We start from the raw sequence: 20,261 nt of genomic DNA, 5'->3' as shown, positions 1-20,261 counted from the left end.
CAGAAGCTAATGAGATTGTTCAGTTAATGAGTGCTCACTTTGTTAAGGTATATCAACCAGGTGTATGTAACATGATGCACAGTGCTACTGCTACATTGCATGAAGAGTTAGAGGTTCATGAAGATGAGGTTGAAGAGCTGTTGCATAACCTGGATAAGAATTTATCTATAGGGACAGATGGAATATCAGCTCAGGAATGATACCACAGGAATGGAAGGAATGTTTGATAGTTCCATTGTACAAGGGTCGTATGAGGGGTGGTGGTGGGATTGCTGGTGAATGTATCTGCCAGTGTGGGTGGGTTTTCTGATGGATCTTTGGTTTTCTCTGTTTACAGAAAACCCACCCACACTGGCAGATACATTCACCAGCAATCCCCCCCCCCTCACAACAATATGGGGTGATAAAAACACTATATAACAGGGCAAAATTAATCTGCTCAGATGACAAGGCCCTGACTATGGAACTAAACCACATCCTCAACACTTTCTTAGCCAATGGCTATAACCCCAAAAAAATCCAAAAAATACTAAAACCTGTAAACCACAACCCCCTCCCCCCCTCCACAATAAAGACTACACCAAGTCTATCACTATCCCCTACATCTAGGGCACCTCTGAAAAAATAACTAATATCCTCAAAAAATATGACCTTACTTCCTGTTACAGACCATATAAAAAGTTGGCATCCCTTATCCGCTCTACCAAAGACCAACCACTTCCCCTAGACCTACCTGGTGTATACCAGGTCCCTTGCAGCTGCAAATTGTCCTACATTGGCCAAACAGGCAGAACAACAAATATCAGGATTTCAGAACACCAAGACTACATCTGGTTTCACCAGTACAGCCGCTCTGGGTTGGCAGACCATGCCTTAGATACCCACCATAAAATTCGTTGGAAGAAAACAAAAATAATCCATCGCAGCAAGTTTAAATACGAAAGATTATTCAAAGAATCTTCAGCAGCTCTAAAAAAACGTTCCTAACCTCAACAAATTTGGGTGCATGAAACTGCCCCAAATTTGGGAGACTTGCATTATGAGAACTTCAGCCCAACTGCCAAGACTACCAAATTAGCCCGCAAGAGGGCACCATTAGGACTTTAGGAACAAAATTAGTTTCTTACATTCTTCCTCATTTGCTTTGTTAGTTCCTTAGTGCACATACCATATCTTTATGTTCCTGAAGATGGTAATGTGACATTGCCGAAATATAGAAGTGATTCATTAAAGTTATCTTTAATTAAATACTTCATATGCGTTGTTAATTCCGTAAATTAATTACCAGTTACATTAAATAATATTTACAAATATAGTTCTTGTGATGGAAAATCATGTTGGATTCTGAATCAAATAACATTTATTCTAATTTCTACATAATCAGAATCCAACAGGAGCATCCATGGAAGTTAAGTTTGTTCGTAGTCAAGAAAGGGATAAGAACTAGGTTTTCCTCCCACAGAGCAGCGAGTAAGTAAGTGGAATAGGTTACCTTTTGGGGTAGTGAGTGCATCTAGTGTGAATGAATTTAAAGGAAGGTATGACAGCTGGTTTGGGTGATATATAGCCTTCCTCGATGAGTCCTTGACTCCCTAGAGGTCTCAGATGATAATAATAAGAAATCTTATCTGGATTCATGTACAAAACTTAAGAGCACAAGCTGGGTTCAGGCCAAATAGGAATTGTCAGTGATTATAATGAAGATCTGTATTTAAGTTTTATGTATCTGAAAAGGCATGTGACAAGGTGCCAAGAGAAAATCTGTTCACAATGCTACAATTACAGGTAATCCCCATATAACACGGCATTCCTACAACATGCTTTCGCTCTAACACAGTTCAAGAATTGGGGAAAATTCCCATATAACACGGCATTCCTACAACACGTTCTCGCTCTAACACGGTTCGAGAATTGGGGAAATCCCCGTACAACACGGGACGTGATGATAGCTTTTAAGAGCAATCGCCATCTCATTCGATATTTTTCATTCAAGCATGTATGTCATGTCAGATTTGCATACAGAATTTTAGAATTTTAAATTCATTTTGTTCTTGGAGTATTAAACATATTTTAAGACTTTCACTGTTTTCTTTTTTGTACTATTCTTTGTATGTATTGTAGAAACTTTTTTTTTTTAAAGAAGTGTTAAATATTTCTTTTTCATGAATTAATTTATAGCCCTGAACAATGTCTGCCAGAAGTAAAAAAGTACCTCCTAAAAGACATTTCATCTTGCTAGAATTAAAAATACAGAAAATTAAAGTAGCAGAAAATTAGAGCTTCCGGAGAAATATGGTGGTGGCCAGTTTGTTGGAACGTTGTATATGAAAATATTCATAAAAGATTATGCAGAAACTGAGCATCTATGAGAAAGTGACTAGATGGAGCTTGTGTAGATGAGGCTGCACAGATTATGGATATGATGCAAACTTTCCAAGAAGTTGTGCTTTTGTTTAATTCTCCATCCAAGTGTAAGGAAACAGTTTGTACATGAAGCATCTTCACAACTGGGCTACTTCAACGTAGAATTTAATGACTTCACATTAATTACCTTAGTATCCCATAATGCATATAGCAAAGTATATAATAAATTATAACCAAGTGAAAAAAATTTTCCAGGGATATGATGCATTTATTCCAGGACAGGCTAGATACAAAAGCCAGCTGCAGAAGAGAAAACTAGTTTTCACTGGAAGATCTTTCTTCTGAGAAATAAGTATTTTTGTTTTGTGTTTTTGGTAGCATTGAAATTTACTAGTTCATCGCACTGAAGAACACTGAGATCCATGTTTAAGGCATTGTTATGGAAGATCTTGCCACTGAAATCATTTTAGCACCTCAAGGGTTGTCAAATAAAGAGGAATGGAGTGTACAGTCAATTAGAAAAATTGGATAGGATGTATTTAAGTTATAAGTCATTAATGTATAGAAGAAAGAGTATTAGTGAAAGTACAAAGCCTTGGAAGGTCCCATCATTGACAAGAAATCTGATGAGAGGAAACCACCAATAAGCATGATTCACAACAATCAGAAGATTGATGACCCATTTGTAAAGTGCAGGGATCATCACATGGTAGCTTGATAAAAAGCTCTATGTTGTAATCAGATATTTTGGAAATATCAAGGGCAACCACATTGAGTGTCACTATACTTTTTCATGGGGTCTGTCCACAAGTGGATCAGATTGGTTAGGAGAACTGCTGTGGAATGATTATGACAGAATGCATATTGAATTGCTGATTAATTACTGTGCCTCAAGATAGTGAAGAAGGTGGCTATTAATAACAATTTCTATTATTTTTGAGATTGAGGCAGAATGACAATTTGAAAGTTAATTTTTCTCTCTCTTTTTAGGGTCACTGCATGGGTATTAATCTAGAACAGGGGACTGAGACTAAAATCTAGATTGAGTATTTTTTTTATTGTCTAACGAAAAGTGAAAAGAAGTTTGTGGATCCTCTAAACAAGGTTTGAGGAGAAGACCAAAGTCAGTCTTATTTTTAAGTGATGTTACCGTACTACTACTGTCTTGAAATGTGAGAGGAAGAAAAGGACAGAGGTTCCACTGCTTAATGATGGAAAGAAAGCTCAACTGCTATTCAAATAGCAAGCAAATTTTTTTGCAATTGACCCCTTCTTTGTCTCATTTGGTATACCACCCTTGATGTTGCAGACTAGTGTATGCTGCTAGTTTGACTTGAGCACTATTGAAGATATGATGAATTTTAATCTTAGAATGCTTTCACGCTTGTGGAGAACCAAAGCTTGGATAGCAGTTGGGGGGGGGAGGATGGTGGAGCAAGGAGAATAGCCATCATTCCAGCTAGAATTGTGTTATTTGGTCAGAGCAGGTGTTTGAATCTAGTTTTTTTATGTTGTGCCCATACAAGAGGTTGGTTGATCAACCTACAATACATTAGTATTGTAGGTTGATCAACTCACTACCCATGTATATGGATAGTGAGTTTGGAAAGGAGGAACTTGTTTACATTTGATTTAAATGACTGTAAATTGTATTCATTGGGAAACAGCAGGGAGGAGACTGTTCGACAGTGCAGCAGTTGCATGGATGAAGGAGGAGGAAAAGAAACTTGTTCTGTTTGTTTCTAGGTGTACTGTGAAGGGATGGTACTGAGTGGAGAAATTATTGATGTTATTTCAGATGAGCATTTCCCATGGAAATACTTGTAGAATATACATACTGCAGAAATCAAATGTCTGTGCAAAGGTGGAGGGAGAGAGTTGGTAAGAGATGGGTTATTAATAAGTCTAATTGCTCTCACTCTCTATTGAGTCAAGCATTTTGAGAGAGCTTTTAGGGGCCCCACCCCATATATGGGAGCAGTATTCAATATCTATGCGGATTTGTGATTTGTATAATGTTAACAACTGTTCAGGGGTGAAGTAACGTCTTGAGCGATAGAGAAATCCTAGGTTTTTTTGAAGCTGAGGATGAAATGGTTGTGATGTGTTTATATCAGGAGAGGTTTGATGTGAGGGTAATTCAGAAGAGAGATCTCAAACTCTCTGGAAATTTGGGTATCGTCAAAAAGGATACCTGAGAAAAAATGTTTTTTTTATGGGAAATAGGACAAAACTGGATTTTATTAGCATTGAAATTGATGAGGTTATCCAAACCCCATTCTAGGATGTTTTGGAGATCGGAATTGAGAGTGGTGGTGGTGGTTGATGTTCTGTAGGTTGAGGTGAGTTGTGTAGGGTAAGGTTTATCAAATGAAAGTGAGGAGGGTAGTGTGCTGTCGTCTGCAAAACTGCATATTGGATTGGAGGTCAACTGAAGTAGGTCATTGATATATAGCAGGAAGATGGTTGGTGAGAGGACAGAACCTTGTGGAACCCCAGCATTAATTGAATGGTGAGAGGATAGGGAGCCATCCACCATCTCGCACACAGTAAGCATCCATACAGAAAGCTGGCAATCCAACTACAGAAGTCCTGGGTCAGACTGAATGATGGTAGCTTGCTTAGTAAGCCTTTGTGCCAGACCTGGTCAAAGGCTTTGGAGATATCAAGTGCAATCACTTGAGATTTGACAAACTCCTCTGTGACATTTGTCCAGAGATGGGTGACATATGCAAGCAGATCTGCTGTTGATCGGCAGCAACAGAATCCATATTGGCAGTCCTTTATTAGGTGGGTGTCTTCAAGGTAGTGTAGGAGTTGGAAATTGATGATTTTTCCATTACTTTAGACAGAACTGAGGTAAGCGAGATAGGACAGTAGTTGGCAGTGACTCCCTTCTTGGGAATGGGCTAAATATAGGCCAATTTTCAGTTTGTGGGATAGATTCCAGTGGAGTAAGAGAGTATATATAGGTGACACAGGATAGGAGTCAGTTTTGGTGTGCAAACTTTCAGGGCAATGCCATCAGGGCCGGGAGACATTTTGTGTCTAATTTGGACAGTATTTTTCTGATCTCATCCTGGCAAATGGGGGCATTGTATGTTGGGTGTCTGGAATGGTTGGGGGACATTTACCATCATGAATTATGCATGGATTGGAAGCAAACTGTGAAGCCAGAAGATTGGCTTTTTCTGTGGGTGATGATGCAATAGAGCCATCCGGGTATGATAATGGTAGGAATAGTGTTGGCAGAAGTTACGGCCAATTGCTTTGGTGATAGACCTAAAGGCTTGCTGCCATTTGGATAGGCTGCTAGTTTCCTGCTTTTTGCTCTTTTGAACTCTGTTTTGGAAGCATTGATTGTTTTTTTTGCATCTATTTTGGGGTTCGGTATAAGCTCTAAAGGAGGATGAGGTTCTTGATTTCAGCCAGTTATGGTATGTCTGGTGTTTCATCTGTACAGCCCTGGCACATCTTATGGAGAACCAGGGTTTAGTTTGGGAATGGCAGTTCAGAGTACTGTGTGGGATGTATGTTTTCATGCCAGTGAGGATTACTTTGGTAATAAGTTCAGTTCATATGTTTAGGTTGGAAGGCCAGAAGCAATAGTCTAACCATGGGAATGTGGCATAGAAGTTGCAGGGGGCTGTCCCACTTGGCACTATTATAATGTCAAACCACTCTTGTATGGGAATGTCTGTGTAAGCGTTGTTGCATGGGGGAGGAGATGAGCACTAAATTATGGTCAGAATTACCTAGGGGGGCCCACTACTTTCATTGGAAGTAGTGGGTCATTGGTGAGGAAAAGATCTAAGGTGTTTGGGAGTGGTTTGGATTATCTGGTATTCTGGTTGGCATCTGAACAAGTTGTGTAAGGTCGTTAGTGATGGCAAATGTTTCTTCATCTCTGCCTGCAAGATCTGTACAACTGGAGGAAAGCCAGCTGGTGTTGTGGACATTAAAATCTCCTAGAAGGATAGTTTCACTGTTTGGAAAGTGGGATTGGAGAAAGTCAATTTTTAACTAGAGGAAATTAAAGAGCTCAAAGTGGTTCTTTGCATTGGGGAAGTGATAGAGAGAGACAGCAAATGAATTTGACTCAGTGGGGAAGGGATATTTTCAACCAAAGAAGGTCAAAGTTGGGTGCTCTCTGGCAAGGTATGTCAGAGTGGATGTATGCACAGAGTGGAAACAGTAATCAGATTGTGGAAAAGAGATATAGAAATTTCTACCTCTTTTCGACACAGATGATTAGATCATCCAATAATTTTGTAGGGCAGTTGAGATTGACTGGGTAAATAATTATCTGTAGAAAATGAAATGTTGACAAGTATGGTTGGAGTTGTCAAGAGAACAGTTAACATGTATGATATATTTGTAGGGAGTACTGGTTAAGACTGGTTTTTGATTAGATCATTACTGACAATAAATAGTCTTCTCTTCTAGCTTGATCTCTGAAGTTAGAGAAAGGAATCTAGTTTGAATTATGAACCCTGAAATGGAAGGATTCATTTAGGGAAGATGATCTTAATTTGCATAATTAGAATATTGAAAAATAAAAAAAAAATCACCTTAAGAAATAAATAATCAAGGTGGTTGGCATAGTCACCAGAATTAAGAGAACAGCAAAGAATGAAGAAAGAAAAGCAACAAAGTGGGCAAGGAAGTCAAAGTTAGAACAGGTATAGAAGGAATTCAGAACAGTTTAGAAAAAATGTGGAAAAAAATGACTGAAAATTAAAAAATGACATAGACAAAGATTTAACAAATTTTCATAATAATTTATTGAATTGCAAAGAAAGAGCCTCCTATGACCAGGGAAATGCCTATCAGTGAGAACGATAAAAACTGAAGAAAAGAAAAGTGAAATATACAGGAAAAGACCATTTAAAATTATCTGTAAACATCTGAGGCAGAATATCAAAGATGACTATAATATATACAGAATGACAAAATTAGCACAAGCAGCTAGGCTCTGCAGTAACTTAAAAAAAGTAGAAAAAAAAAGTAAAGCAACCACCACCATCCACCTTCATGGACAATGAAGGAAACAGACACACAAACAGAGGTGAAATGGAAAAAAATAATAAAATTGTTTTTATGAGAACCTTTACTCATCTAAATATGCAGTCACAGCTTAGTACTAGATGAAAATCTGGAAAATTTGGAAATACCCGTAGTAAAAATGGCTATCCACCATATGAAAACTGACCAATCACCAGAAATTGATGGTATAAAATCCGATGAAATAAAAATGGGTGAACAAGTACTCTTTAAAGCTCTAGCAGAAAGATTTACTCTATACGCAATTAAGGAAAGCACCTACTGAACAGAAAATATCAGACTATAATTATGCATAAAAGAGTAATAAAGAAGACATCAGTAATGACAGACCCATCTGTCTACTATCATATACAGTTGGGTCTCTTTTTCTGCGGTAGATACGTTCCACAGAAAACCACATATAAAAAATCGCACAAAAAAGGCCTAGCTTACATTGAAAAATTAGGGATACGTTCCATAATTTTCTAAAATCACATAAAACCGAAGCATTGAATTAAAAACCTAAAATCGCATAAAAAAAGTTCCTGAAAATTCAGGAAAATAAGAATGCCTAAGTTTGTTTTAAAGCTTTATTCATTTAATTGTATTGAAAAATAACACTTTCTTTTTTACAATATAATCATCATAATTATCATCGCTATTAGACAATATTCAGGAACGTTTGCGAACTAATGCGAAATCACTTTCCTGTTTCATCACCAGAAGAGATAGTCAGCGCATCAGATCTGAATGGTAAAGGTAGTGGTTCTTCACAAACAGAATTAGCTTCACCCTCGTTCTGTGCTGATTTTTTTCTTCTGACAATGTAATCAGTGATTAAACTTTGTGATGATGATTTTATTAATTTTTTTATACAGCTCGTGATATCTAGACATACAGTTCTTCAGCTCATGTTGGAATTTAAAGACTCATTCAGCATTTGTGTCATTAACAAGAAAATGATTTTCCAATGTATTGCACAGTTCAAGACCTCGAATTATATTTGCAGTGAGGGGGGACAGGTTTTTCTTCCGCTTCACTATCGTTTGCTGGATCTTCGACGATATCTAAAGTTAATCAATATCCAATAATATCATCGTCACTTAAGGCATTATCCACAATCAATTCGTCTACCTCATTCTGGCTAAATGTATTAAAACCTTCTCCACCAATTTCATGTGCCAAAGTAATGATTTCAGCTGATAATGTAGATGTTTGAATGGCTGTGCTGTTTGCAACACATCCAGTCCAAGCTGCTTTTCAGCAGACATATAAAGTTTGTGGTCTTATTTCAGCAATAGCAGATGCAACATGATTTAAACAGTCCAAAATAGAAATATTTTTCCAAACGTCAGTTACTTTTAGTGATTTATTTTCTAGTTTATCCAATATAAATTGAAAAGTGTGCTTAATGTAATATTTTTTAAAAGTAGCAATTATGCCTTGATCTAATGGCTGAATAATGCTTGTTGTATTGGGTGGACAAAATTTAATGATATTTCTGTTTAATTAATTATTAATTAATAACAAAAAATCAGCTAAATTAACAATTAATTAATACATTACAAAATAACCAAGGTGCTCCGTGAAAATTTCAGGATTTGTGAAGTGCTCCGTCGTAGAAAAAGTTTGGGAAACGTGGGATTACCTAATTATCGGAATAGATTCCCTTTCTGTTGACATGCGCAAAAAGTGTCGAAAGGCCTCATATCTTTAAGTTATGCACCACATAAAAAAGATACGCATAAAAAGAGACCCAAATGCACGTGCGCACGCACACACACACACAGTCGGGTCTCTTTTTATGCAGTAGATACATTCCACAGAAAACCACATATAAAAAATCACACAAAAAAGGCCTAACTTACTTTGAAAAATTAGGGATACATTCCATAATTTTCTAAAACCGCATAAAACCAAAGGAATGAATTAAAATAAACCTAAAATCTCATAAAAAAGTTTATGAAAATTCAGGAAAATAAGAATGCCTAAGTTTGTTTTAAAGCTTTAATCATTTAGTTTTATTGAAAAGTAACAATTTTTTTTTTTTTACATTTTGTCATCAGAATTATCATCGCTATTAGACAATATTCGGCAACATTTGCGAACTGGTGCAAAATCACTTCATCACTGGAAGAGGCAGTCAGTGCATCAGATCTGTATGGTAAAGGCAATGGTTCTTCACAAACAGAATTAGCTTCACCCTCATTCTGTGCTAATTTTTTTTCTTCTGACAATGTAATCAGTGATTAAACTTTATGATGATGATTTCACTAATTTTTTATATAGCTCGCGATAACCAGACATACAGTTCTTCAGCTCATGTTGGAATTTAAAGGCTCGTTCAGAATTTGTGTCATTAATAAGAAAATGATTTTCCAATTTATTGCATAGTTCAAGACCACCTGCAATTATATTTGCAGTGGGGGGGGGGAGAATATCATCATCACTTAAGGCATTATCCACGTGCTTGTTTCAAAACTGTAATGCTGTGATTTTTTAAAAGTAATAGGCCTACAGATTTAAATTTTAATATGAATAAGAGACGAGGGACTTTGTTTAATTTTGGTGTTAAGAAATCTCTTATTGAAGGTGTTTGTGACGCAACAGATAATGATTCATCCACCTCCAGCCTACAAAGCAATCTCCAGGATGTACAAAGGGAGGGGAAAACTATCAGCATACAAGAGAAAAAGTCTGCATTCACTCGTAAGTACTTATAATAATATTATAAATTTTTGGTGATCAGAATAGGATATGTCAATGAAAATCAGCACAAATTAATTTAATATTTGTTTAATTAATTATTAATTATTAATAAATAAGCTAAATTAACAATTAATTATTAATTAATATATTACACAATTATCAAGGTGTTCCGTCATAGGTAAAGTTTGGGAAACGCTGGATTACCCTATTATCGGAATGGATTCTCCTTCTGTTGACATGCGCAGAAGTGTCGAAAGGTTTTGTATCTGTGGGCATACTGTACTGCATAACTTCAAATCCGCATAAAAAGAGACCCGAGTGTACATATAAAATATTTGCCAGTCATTCTAAACAGAATACAAACCTCCATCAATGAAAATAACTGCTAAGAACAGGCCAGTTTCAAAAAAAAAAGTCTTTTCGACAATAGACCACATTCAGACTATTACTCAACTAACAGAAAGATGCAGAGAATACCAGTTGCCACTTTGTTTTCTTTTCTTTTTATTTATAAATTTTAAAAAGGCATTTAACACTGTTGAACATAATACAGTATTCCAAGCTTTAACAGAACAAGAAGTAGAAATAGCATATATCCAGCTCATGAAAGATATTTATAAAGAAGGCACTGCAAATATCACTCTTTTTAATCAGCCAATTAAAATTAACTTAAGTAGAGGAGTACATCAGGGTTAATGTCTTATCACCTAATTCTTCACATCTACTCTGGAAAGCATCATTTAAAAAATTGACGTGAAAGGTGAAATGTTAAACATTTTATTATTCACTGTCAATGTGGTATTAATATCTCACTTCCCCAAATTGTTAGAATCAATGCTAAATGACATAATCCAAAACTGCCAAAAATTGGATTGGTAATATATCCGGACAAAACAAGATGGATGAAAAACGAATACTGTAAAGATTATACAATCACTCTAGAATTCCACACAATCGAAAAACTTGAAGATTACATTTACCTTGGACAGTCTATAAAAACGAATAGTGATATATCAAATGAAATAGCAAGGAAAAAGAGCTTCTTGGACGGCCTTCAACAAAATAAAATTAATAATTACCAACCAAACCTTAGATATAGAAATAAGAGCCCATCTTTTTACTAGTCACATCCTACTAGAATTAACTTATGGCAGTAAAACATGGAATACAACATTAAAAGAAGAACAAAGCTTAACTCAATGTGCAATAGAAAGAAGAATGTGCAATATAAATAAAATAGACCATGTAAGAATAGACATAAAATAGACACACAGAAATCAGGAAGAAGTCTGGACTCAAAGATGTAATAAAAGCAATCTACAGCAGCAAAAGTAGATAGGTAGGGCATCTCACCAGAATGAAAGACAACAGATGGACATTCAGAGTAACAAATTGGTATCTGCTTACTGCTTATTGCTCTTTACACCTATGAAGTGCATGAGGCCACAAGTTTAGTGCACTCCTCTTCAGCCCAGGTGCTGTCTCTCTTGCTTTCCCCCAGCTCGACTATCCTAGTTTGTTTTGTTCTTTAATTACCATCCGGCACCATGTCATTTTGGGTTTTCCCCCCTCTTCTTTTAACCATCAGTCACCCAAGTCAGTGCTGTTCTTGTGTGTTCTGATGTTGGCATTCTCAGTACATAGCATATCCATGTCCATCTGTTTCTTTAACTCTATTGAGATGGGTTTAGTTTTTGTTTTGTTGTATATTTCAATATTTGAAATTTTGTTTGGCCAGTAAATTTTGAGAATTCTGCAAAGACATTTTGTTTGGAAGGCTTCAATTTTATTTTCTTGTATGGTTAATTTCCATGATTCACTTCCATAAAGTATTACAGATTTAATAGTTGAATTAAAAATTTGCACCTTTGAGTTTATTTTTATATTTGTTGATTTCCAAATTTTCTGTAAAGCTTTAAATGCATAGCAAGATTTTTAAATTCTTATTGTAATGGCCTTGTCGGTACTACCTTCAATGTTGGCAGTTGCTCCGAGGTAATTAAGTGTTTGTCACTTCTACTTGTTTTCCCCCCTCTTCTTTTAACCATCAGTCACCCAAGTCAGTGCTGTTCTTGTGTGTTCTGATGTTGGCATTCTCAGTACATAGCATATCCATGTCCATCTGTTTCTTTAACTCTATTGAGATGGGTTTAGTTTTTGTTTTGTTGTATATTTCAATATTTGAAATTTTGTTTGGCCAGTAAATTTTGAGAATTCTGCAAAGACATTTTGTTTGGAAGGCTTCAATTTTATTTTCTTGTATGGTTAATTTCCATGATTCACTTCCATAAAGTATTACAGATTTAATAGTTGAATTAAAAATTTGCACCTTTGAGTTTATTTTTATATTTGTTGATTTCCAAATTTTCTGTAAAGCTTTAAATGCATAGCAAGATTTTTAAATTCTTATTGTAATGGCCTTGTCGGTACTACCTTCAATGTTGGCAGTTGCTCCGAGGTAATTAAGTGTTTGTCACTTCTACTTGATTTCCATTTATGAAGATTGGGTCATTCTTTTTATTGTTGATTTTTAATATTTCAATTTTCTTCTCATTGATGTATGAGGGTGGTCGGAAAAGTTCTCGGCCTCAACCATAGATGATAACACTATCGGCAGTTTATTTTTTCTAAGTTGGTACCTTTGTCATAAGCATCCATGTGAAATTGCAAGTCATTTTATCAAGTAGTTTGTTTTATGCAGCTATCTGAAGCAAAAGTGTTGTCTGTATTCCTTGAAATGGATAAAATTGAGTAACGTGCAGTTATAAAATTCTTTGTAGAAGAAAGTTTAACACCAAAAGAAATTCATTCGAAGTTCATAAAAGTTTATGGGCACTCTTCTCCTTTGTTTTCGACGACTAAGAAATGGGCTACCAAGATTAAATGTGGCTGTACCATCCTTGAAGATGATTCACATGAAGGACATCCAAAAAGTGCAACAACACCAGAAATCATTGATCAAGTGCACAATATGGTATTGGATGACCGGCAAGTCAAAGTGCATGAAATTGCTGAGACTATAGGCATTTCAAAAGAATGTGTAGGATATATTTTGTAAGAATTGCAAATGAAAAAGCTTTGCGCAAGATGGGTGCCGTTCTTGCTCACAGCAGATCAAAAACACACTCACATGAAAATCTCTGAACAGTGCTTGGAGCGTTTTAACAAGAATAAAACTAATTTTGTGCATCGATTTATTACTATGGATGAGACTTGGATTCACATTACACACTAGAATCTAAACAGCAGTAAAAACAGTGGACAGAAGCCAGTTGTTCAGCGCCAAAGAAGACAAAGTCAGTTCCATCAGCAGGAAAGGTCATAGCATCGGTGTTTTGGGATGCTAAAGGCATTTATTAATTATCTTGAAAAGGGTAAAACAATAACCAGGGAATATTATTCCGATCTTTTAACCAGACTAAATGAAAAAATTCGTGAGAAAAGACCCGGTTTTCAGAAGAAAAAATTATTTTTCATCAGGACAATGCACCTGCCCACAAAGGTGTTTTGGCAATGGGAAAATTAAGGGATCTGCACTATGAATTGTTGGAACATCCACCCTGTTCCCCAGATTTTATTATTATTATTATTACCCCAAGACCTCATGGAGTCAAAGACTCATCTGGGAGGTCCTTTTATCACACACACATCTCATCATACCGTGTCTTAAACACACTCAAACTCCTCGCAGACACCACACTCTCAGGCAAGGCATTCCAATCATTCACAACTCTGCATGAAAAAAATCTGCCTCTCACTCCCCTACTCACACCCTCTTTATACAGTTTCCAGGGATGACCTCTGATTCTCCCCTGATCTCCCACTATTCTCTGTAGAACTTCTCCACCATTGATCTTATAACAACCCCTTACCAACTTGTAGGTCTCTATCATATCTCCCCTTTTCCTTCTCTCCACCAGACTCTGCAAATTACATCTTCTCAATCTTTCCTCATACTCAACATTCCAGAGGTCAGAAACTACCTTAGTCAGTCACCTTTGGACCCTTTCCAACATCTCTTCATCCTTCTGAAAACCTGGTGACCAAATCCCGGCACAATAGTCCATGTGTGGCCTAATATATACATACCCAATGGAACAAGAATCTCCCTACTTCTACACGTCAGTGTCCTCCGCATCATTCCCAGAAGTCTTTGTGTTGTCTTCACAATTTTGGCGATGTGTCCCCTAAATTTTAGATCCTTATTCACTATCACCCCAGATCTCTTATTTCCTCTATTTCCAACAATATATTCTCACCAATCATAAATTCTGCATCCCATCTTTGTTTTCCAAATTTTAAAACCTTACATTTTGCAATATTGAACTCACATCCCCATTTCTGTGCCCAATGACTCAATTTATTCAAGTCTTCTTGCAAGGCCACAACATCTTCACTACTCTTTATGGTTCGTCCCAACTTTGCATCATCTGCAAACAACTGAATATCTCCATCCAAATCTTCACCAATATCATTAATATACAAGTTAAATAGTAATGGCTCTAAAACAGACCCCTGAGGCACTCCACTAGTGACTTTCCGTTTCCTGGATATCGCTCCCTCATACCGAACTTGTTGATACCTATCAGATAGCTAGTCTCCAATCCAGTGCACTAGTCTGATATCCAACCCCATCTGCTCTAGTTTGACCATCAACTTATCATGAGTTACTCTATCAAAAACCTTTGCAAAATCCAAGTATATTACTGTGTATCCTTCTCCTCTATCCAAGGAAGCAGTCACTTTATTGTAATAAGTAAGTAAGTAGATTAATTTTAAAACATGGATTTTAGCAAATCTATGCTGTCCATCAAAGATAATACCATTGTTGTCTACCCAACTCTGGATCCTAGTTCTCACAAGCTTCTCCAACAACTTAACCACAACACCTGACACACAGATAGGCCTATAGTTTGATGCTTGAGTTTGATCACCTCCTTTATGAAGTGGCACAATCTTGCCCTCCTTCCACTCCTTAGGAACTTGACCAAGTGTAAGACTCGTATTAAAAAAATATGTCAAGGCAGGTGTCAACTCTCTGGCACTTTCCTCAACAAGTCATAGGGAGCCAAAGATTTGGCTCCCTCTGACTTCTATCTCTTCCCAAAACTAACTCTTCCTTGTTGGTCAGCATTTTTCTACGAATCAAGATGTAATTGCAACTGTAGAGGGGTATTTTGCAGATCTTACTAAGAACCACTACAGGATCAGGATAATAGCGCTGGAACATCGCTGGAATAAATGTCTTAGTCTTAAGGGAGATTATGTTGAAAAATAAAAATAATTTAGAAATTATAAATTCGTGTTTTCATTGTTAGGCCAAGAACTTTTCAGACCACTCTCATAATTCACAGAAGGATGTAAAAAGTTCTCCATCTTCATTTTATTCACCACTTACTTCATCATCTGTCTTTCTTTTTCCTACTTTAGTGTTCATGTCTCCCATCAAATTTAGTAAGTCATGTTAAGGAACTTTATCAATCACTTTTTGGAGTTGATCATAGAATTGGGCTTTCTCCATTTCTTCAGCCTCATTTGTGAGTGCATATGCTTCTACGATGGTCAATTTCGTGAACTTGGAGAAAAGTCTAGCTTTAATAATTCAATTACTTATCAGGTTCGAATCCATCAGATTTTTCCTTATTTCTCACTTGCAATCACTGCAACTCCTTTCTCATGTCTTTCATTATCTCCAGAATACAATATGAAATATTTGTTGGTTGTTCTTATCTCATCAAAGCTTGTCCATCTTGTTTCAACAATTCCTAAGATATCAATACAATATTTACTCATCTTGTTGACTATCTGCCTAGTTTTTCTGATTTAATACATTGTGCAAATGTTCCATGTTCAAGCTTAATTTTAGGGTGTGATTGACCTCATTGGCAAGTGAGGTTCCATAAGGCTTGGCCCCACTTGCATTATAGTTGTTGGCTCCTCCTCAAAGTTCTGTAAATAGTTGTCTGTCGGAGTGGGTCATAGCACTCCTTTCCCCCCTCAAGGGATTTCTTGCTTCAATCATGGTTTCTGTAATCGGGGATTTTGTACGAGGATGCATGATTAGCCTATCACTCAACCTGCCTCTTTTACCAATACTTAGGACCGGAATGGGAAAATCATAAGCTCCACCTATGGCAGATTAATTGATATCTGAAAGATACCAAAAGGAAACCTGGAAGACTGGCCTTCAGGTGGGAAAACTCAATAATCAAGAAAGTTGGAAGAAAATGGAGAATAAATTTTCAAGACAGGAATAGTTAGACTCTTTACAGCCTACAGTCATGGAGAAATTCTGACTGAAATCACAGGCCCATCAAGGTAAGTACAAATATGTAAGTTATTCCTTGAACCAGCCTCAGCTCTGAAAACCTTCCCAGACCTCAACAAATTTGGGTGCATGAGATTGCCCCATATTTGGGAGCTTACATGCTAAGATCATCAGCCCAACAGCCAAGACAACCCAATTTATACCACTAGCAGGCACCTTTAGGACTCTAAGATTGACTTCAATTGCCTGCCTTCATCCTCATGCAGTGTGCATGTGCACATATCGTGCACGCTAGCACTTGTCTTTAGTCATCCCTGAAGATGGCAATGTAACATTGTCGAAATATAGGTAGTTATTAATTAAAGTTTTAATAATTAATATGGTTTGCATTGTCATTTCCTAAAAACTTAGCCTTATACATTGGTTAGACTTACTCTCTACAGATAAATTGCATGAGATTAAATGGATGAGCAAAATCGTAAAGCAAGTGCAGATTTGCCAGTTGAGTGAAATGGAAAAGTTGGAATAATAGTTCAGAAGAAAACATGAGCATTCTGTTTTGCAACTCAACCATTGCTGGTCCCGAGCCCAAATGAGAAAGGGGGAGGGGTTCAATTTGTGGCTAGCACCCATTAATGCATAAAAAATTTTATCACTACAGAAAACTCAAGGATTCAAGGAGATTAGATCAATTCTGCTGAAGAATCACCATAGGAAATGATACAGGTTGATGAAAGCTCTGTTAGAGAAGCAAAAAGCTCTTGGATCCATCCATCTATCTGTTCGTTGAACATCAACAGATGCCTGTGGTCACCCAGACGCTTGATGTGCCACACCAATCCTCAGCATGTGCTCCTATTGTATGCTTTTCTGGAGACTTGAACTCTGAGATCAGTCACTCCAGACACCATCCATCTCATTGACAGTCCACCCCTTCCTCTTTTTCCAGGAACTCTACTTTCTATTACTGTTCTAAGAAGTCCTCCTTTCAACGTGTTCCGTATTTCAACTTTCTTCTCAATATTTTTAAGGAGCCTTAAAGTTCTGCTGATCATTTCTAGCACCCATCCATTTGACTGCCTTTCAGTATATGATATCTTCAACAGCCTTCTGTAACATCATATCTTAAAAGCAGCTATCCTTTTTCCTATCAGACTTCTTTAGTTTCCAAGTCTCGCATACATTGCTTTTGAAAAAACAGCTGCATTCAAAATCCTCAACTTTGTTCCTGCAGACATAGATCCATCCTTCCAGATTTTAGGCAAGTCTTTTACTATTGTTTTAGCCATTCCTAATGTTCTTCTGATACCTTCCGAACAGCAATTCTTCACATAAATAATTGATCTCAGGTACTCGAACTTGCCGATTTCCTCAATTCTTTCTCCATTAAGTTATATTTGTTTCTCTGGAACTTCTCTGTCTGTATTTCTTTTGAGAAACATAATCTTTGTCTTGTTAGGGTTGAGCTGAAGTCCTCTCTACTTACTGATCTTGTTAACTTTGTAAAGAATTTGTCATAGTTCTTCCTTTTTACAGAGGAGTACTATATCATCAGCATAGCTCAGATTACTGATCAATCTACCCCTTTCCTAATTCCTGTCTTGAGCTCATCCAGTGTTACACGCATTGATGTCCTCAGCATAGATACTAAACAAGCGAGGAGAAAATAGACATCCTTGCCTAACTCCCTTTCCAACCTGAATCCAATCAGTTAATCCAACACCTGTTCTTACTGTGGCTTCTTGCTCCCTCTACAAGTTAGCTATTAGCCTGATAGTGTGTTCTTTTCATTATCTCCCACAATTTTATATGCCGAACACAATCAAAAGCTTTCAAGTAGACTATGAAACACATTATCATAGGGACTAAATTCTTTTATACTTTTCTATGATCTAAAGCAAATGATCTGATCTCTAGTACCCTTACCTTTCTTAAAACCTGCTTGTTCTCGAGGCATCTCTTCCTCAACTTTGGTCTCCATCCTATTTAGAATAATCTCTAATAAAATCTTGCTTGCATGAGATATTCAACTGATAGTTCTATAGCTCTTGTAATCCTTCATGTTTACCATCCTATGTAGTAGTATGAAAACTGCCTTCTAACAATCTCTAGGCTATGATTTTGTCTTCCATATCCTTGTAATCAATCTATGAAACACTTATCCCTCCATCCCTTGTGGCTTTAATTAAAAGTGAACCAAAGTGAGGCCCAGAGTCCTAAATCATGCCCCTTAGTGGACTAAATTTGGTAATCTTGGCTGATGGGTTGAAGATCTTAAAATGAATGCTTCCCAAATTTGGGGCAGCAGTCTCATGCACCCAAATTTGTTGATGTTTGGAAAGTTTTTCAGGCAGATTCCAAGAATAGCCTTTCATATTTGTATTTGCTGTGGTGCAATAGAGTGACTTTATTCCATCATATCTTGTGGTGGGTGTCCAAAGCATGGTCAGCAAGTCCTAAGTTGCTGTATTGGTGGAACTGGATGTAATCCTTATGTTCAGAAATTCTGATATTGGCTGTCCTGCCTGTTTGGCCATAGTAGGACAGTTTGCAACTACAAGAGACCTGGTAGGTCTAGAGAATGTGACTGATCTTTGGTGGAGCAAATAAGAGATACTGTTTTTTTTATGTAGTCTGGAAGTGGTTTTAAGCTTGAATTTCCTTAGAAGTTTTGGCAATTTTTTTTATGTGATTCCTCAAATATGCCTCAGCCCCGATAAACTTTTCAAACCTTGACAAATTTGGGTGTATGCAACTGCTCCAAATTTTGGAAGCATTCATCCTCAGATCTTCAGCCCAATAGCCATGACTACCAAATGTAGCTCACTAGAGGGGGGGGGGGGACATTTAGGACTCTAGGTTGATGTTGGTTTCTTTCTTCAGCTTCATTTGCCCATTGTTAGTGCCTGCATTCATATGTGATAGTAATGTAACTTTGCCGTAATATGGGAAAGTATTAGTTTTTATAATTAATATTTTATTATATATTATTTCCTGAAAAATGATAGTTATGAGTAACTAAAGTATAATCCTATCTACCAGGATTAAAGTGTATTAATAAAAATGTTTGCAGCTACTATTAAATCAGTTTCAAGCTTTAGTTGTTATACTTTATTATAGTTTGGATGTCCTTTGGGATGATTGGAGGATTTCTCTTCATTGTGATTCAACTGATACTAATAATAGATTTTGCTCACAGTTGGGCAGAAAATTGGGTTGGAAAATTTGAAGAAACAGAATCTAAAGGATGGTATGGAGGTATGTTTTTATTATTATAATTGGCCAGTTATTTATATAAAAAAATGACAAATGCTGAATGAACTTGCTTTTAAATGATAAATAGACTAATTAAACAAGCATGTGAGACTAGAAAGGAACTTGATTTATCTTAATGACAAAAAAAAAAAAATCATTGATTCAAATTATGAAAAGTGGTGGGAACAGTATCTGATTTTATAATCTTTCATTTCATTGTGATAAGCAGAAAATAAATGTTAATTTTCAGAAAAAGCTAGTTGTCAGAATATAAGAAATGCAACGAAATTCCAAAATTTGAAATATTTTTTTAAATTTCTAAATGTTTAGTCATCTGTTTTTGGTCTTAGTGATAATTGGTCTCTTAAAGAAAAATTATGGAGTTTTTTTTTATTATTATTATTCATAAGCTTGAGTAAAACTGACTTTCAAATAGTGTGTCTGTGACGACATACACTATGTTGCTAAAAATTTCTGGACACCCCTATAGCTCTGCAATGCATTGCCATACAGGCAATGCATTGTAGTGCTATAGGGGTGTTCAGAAGATTGGGGAGGGTTCTAGAATGAATGGGCAGAAAGGGAAATGGCGCCCAGTCGAGCATGGAGAGATCACATTGAG

The 20,261-nt window shown here is 36.5% G+C and overlaps 1 protein-coding gene across 2 annotated transcripts in view; it reads left to right on the top strand.

The window, feature by feature from the left end:
• The window catches only part of LOC150098748 (putative serine incorporator), a 245,919-nt gene that overhangs the window by 57,337 nt on the left and 168,321 nt on the right, over positions 1-20,261 (top strand). For both annotated transcript variants that reach the window (XM_090405622.1, XM_090405621.1), the window contains exon 5: positions 19,505-19,642. In XM_090405622.1, the coding sequence (XP_090261748.1) occupies positions 19,505-19,642 (138 nt within the window). The remainder of the gene's footprint in view (positions 1-19,504; positions 19,643-20,261) is intronic.

This window comes from Typopeltis vanoorti, chromosome 15 (genome assembly GCF_054136105.1).
Source record: "Typopeltis vanoorti isolate ZY-2024b chromosome 15, IOZ_Tvanoo_1.0, whole genome shotgun sequence".
Classification (NCBI taxonomy): Eukaryota; Metazoa; Arthropoda; class Arachnida; order Uropygi; family Thelyphonidae; genus Typopeltis; species Typopeltis vanoorti.
This window is presented reverse-complemented; position numbering and strand designations above follow the sequence as displayed.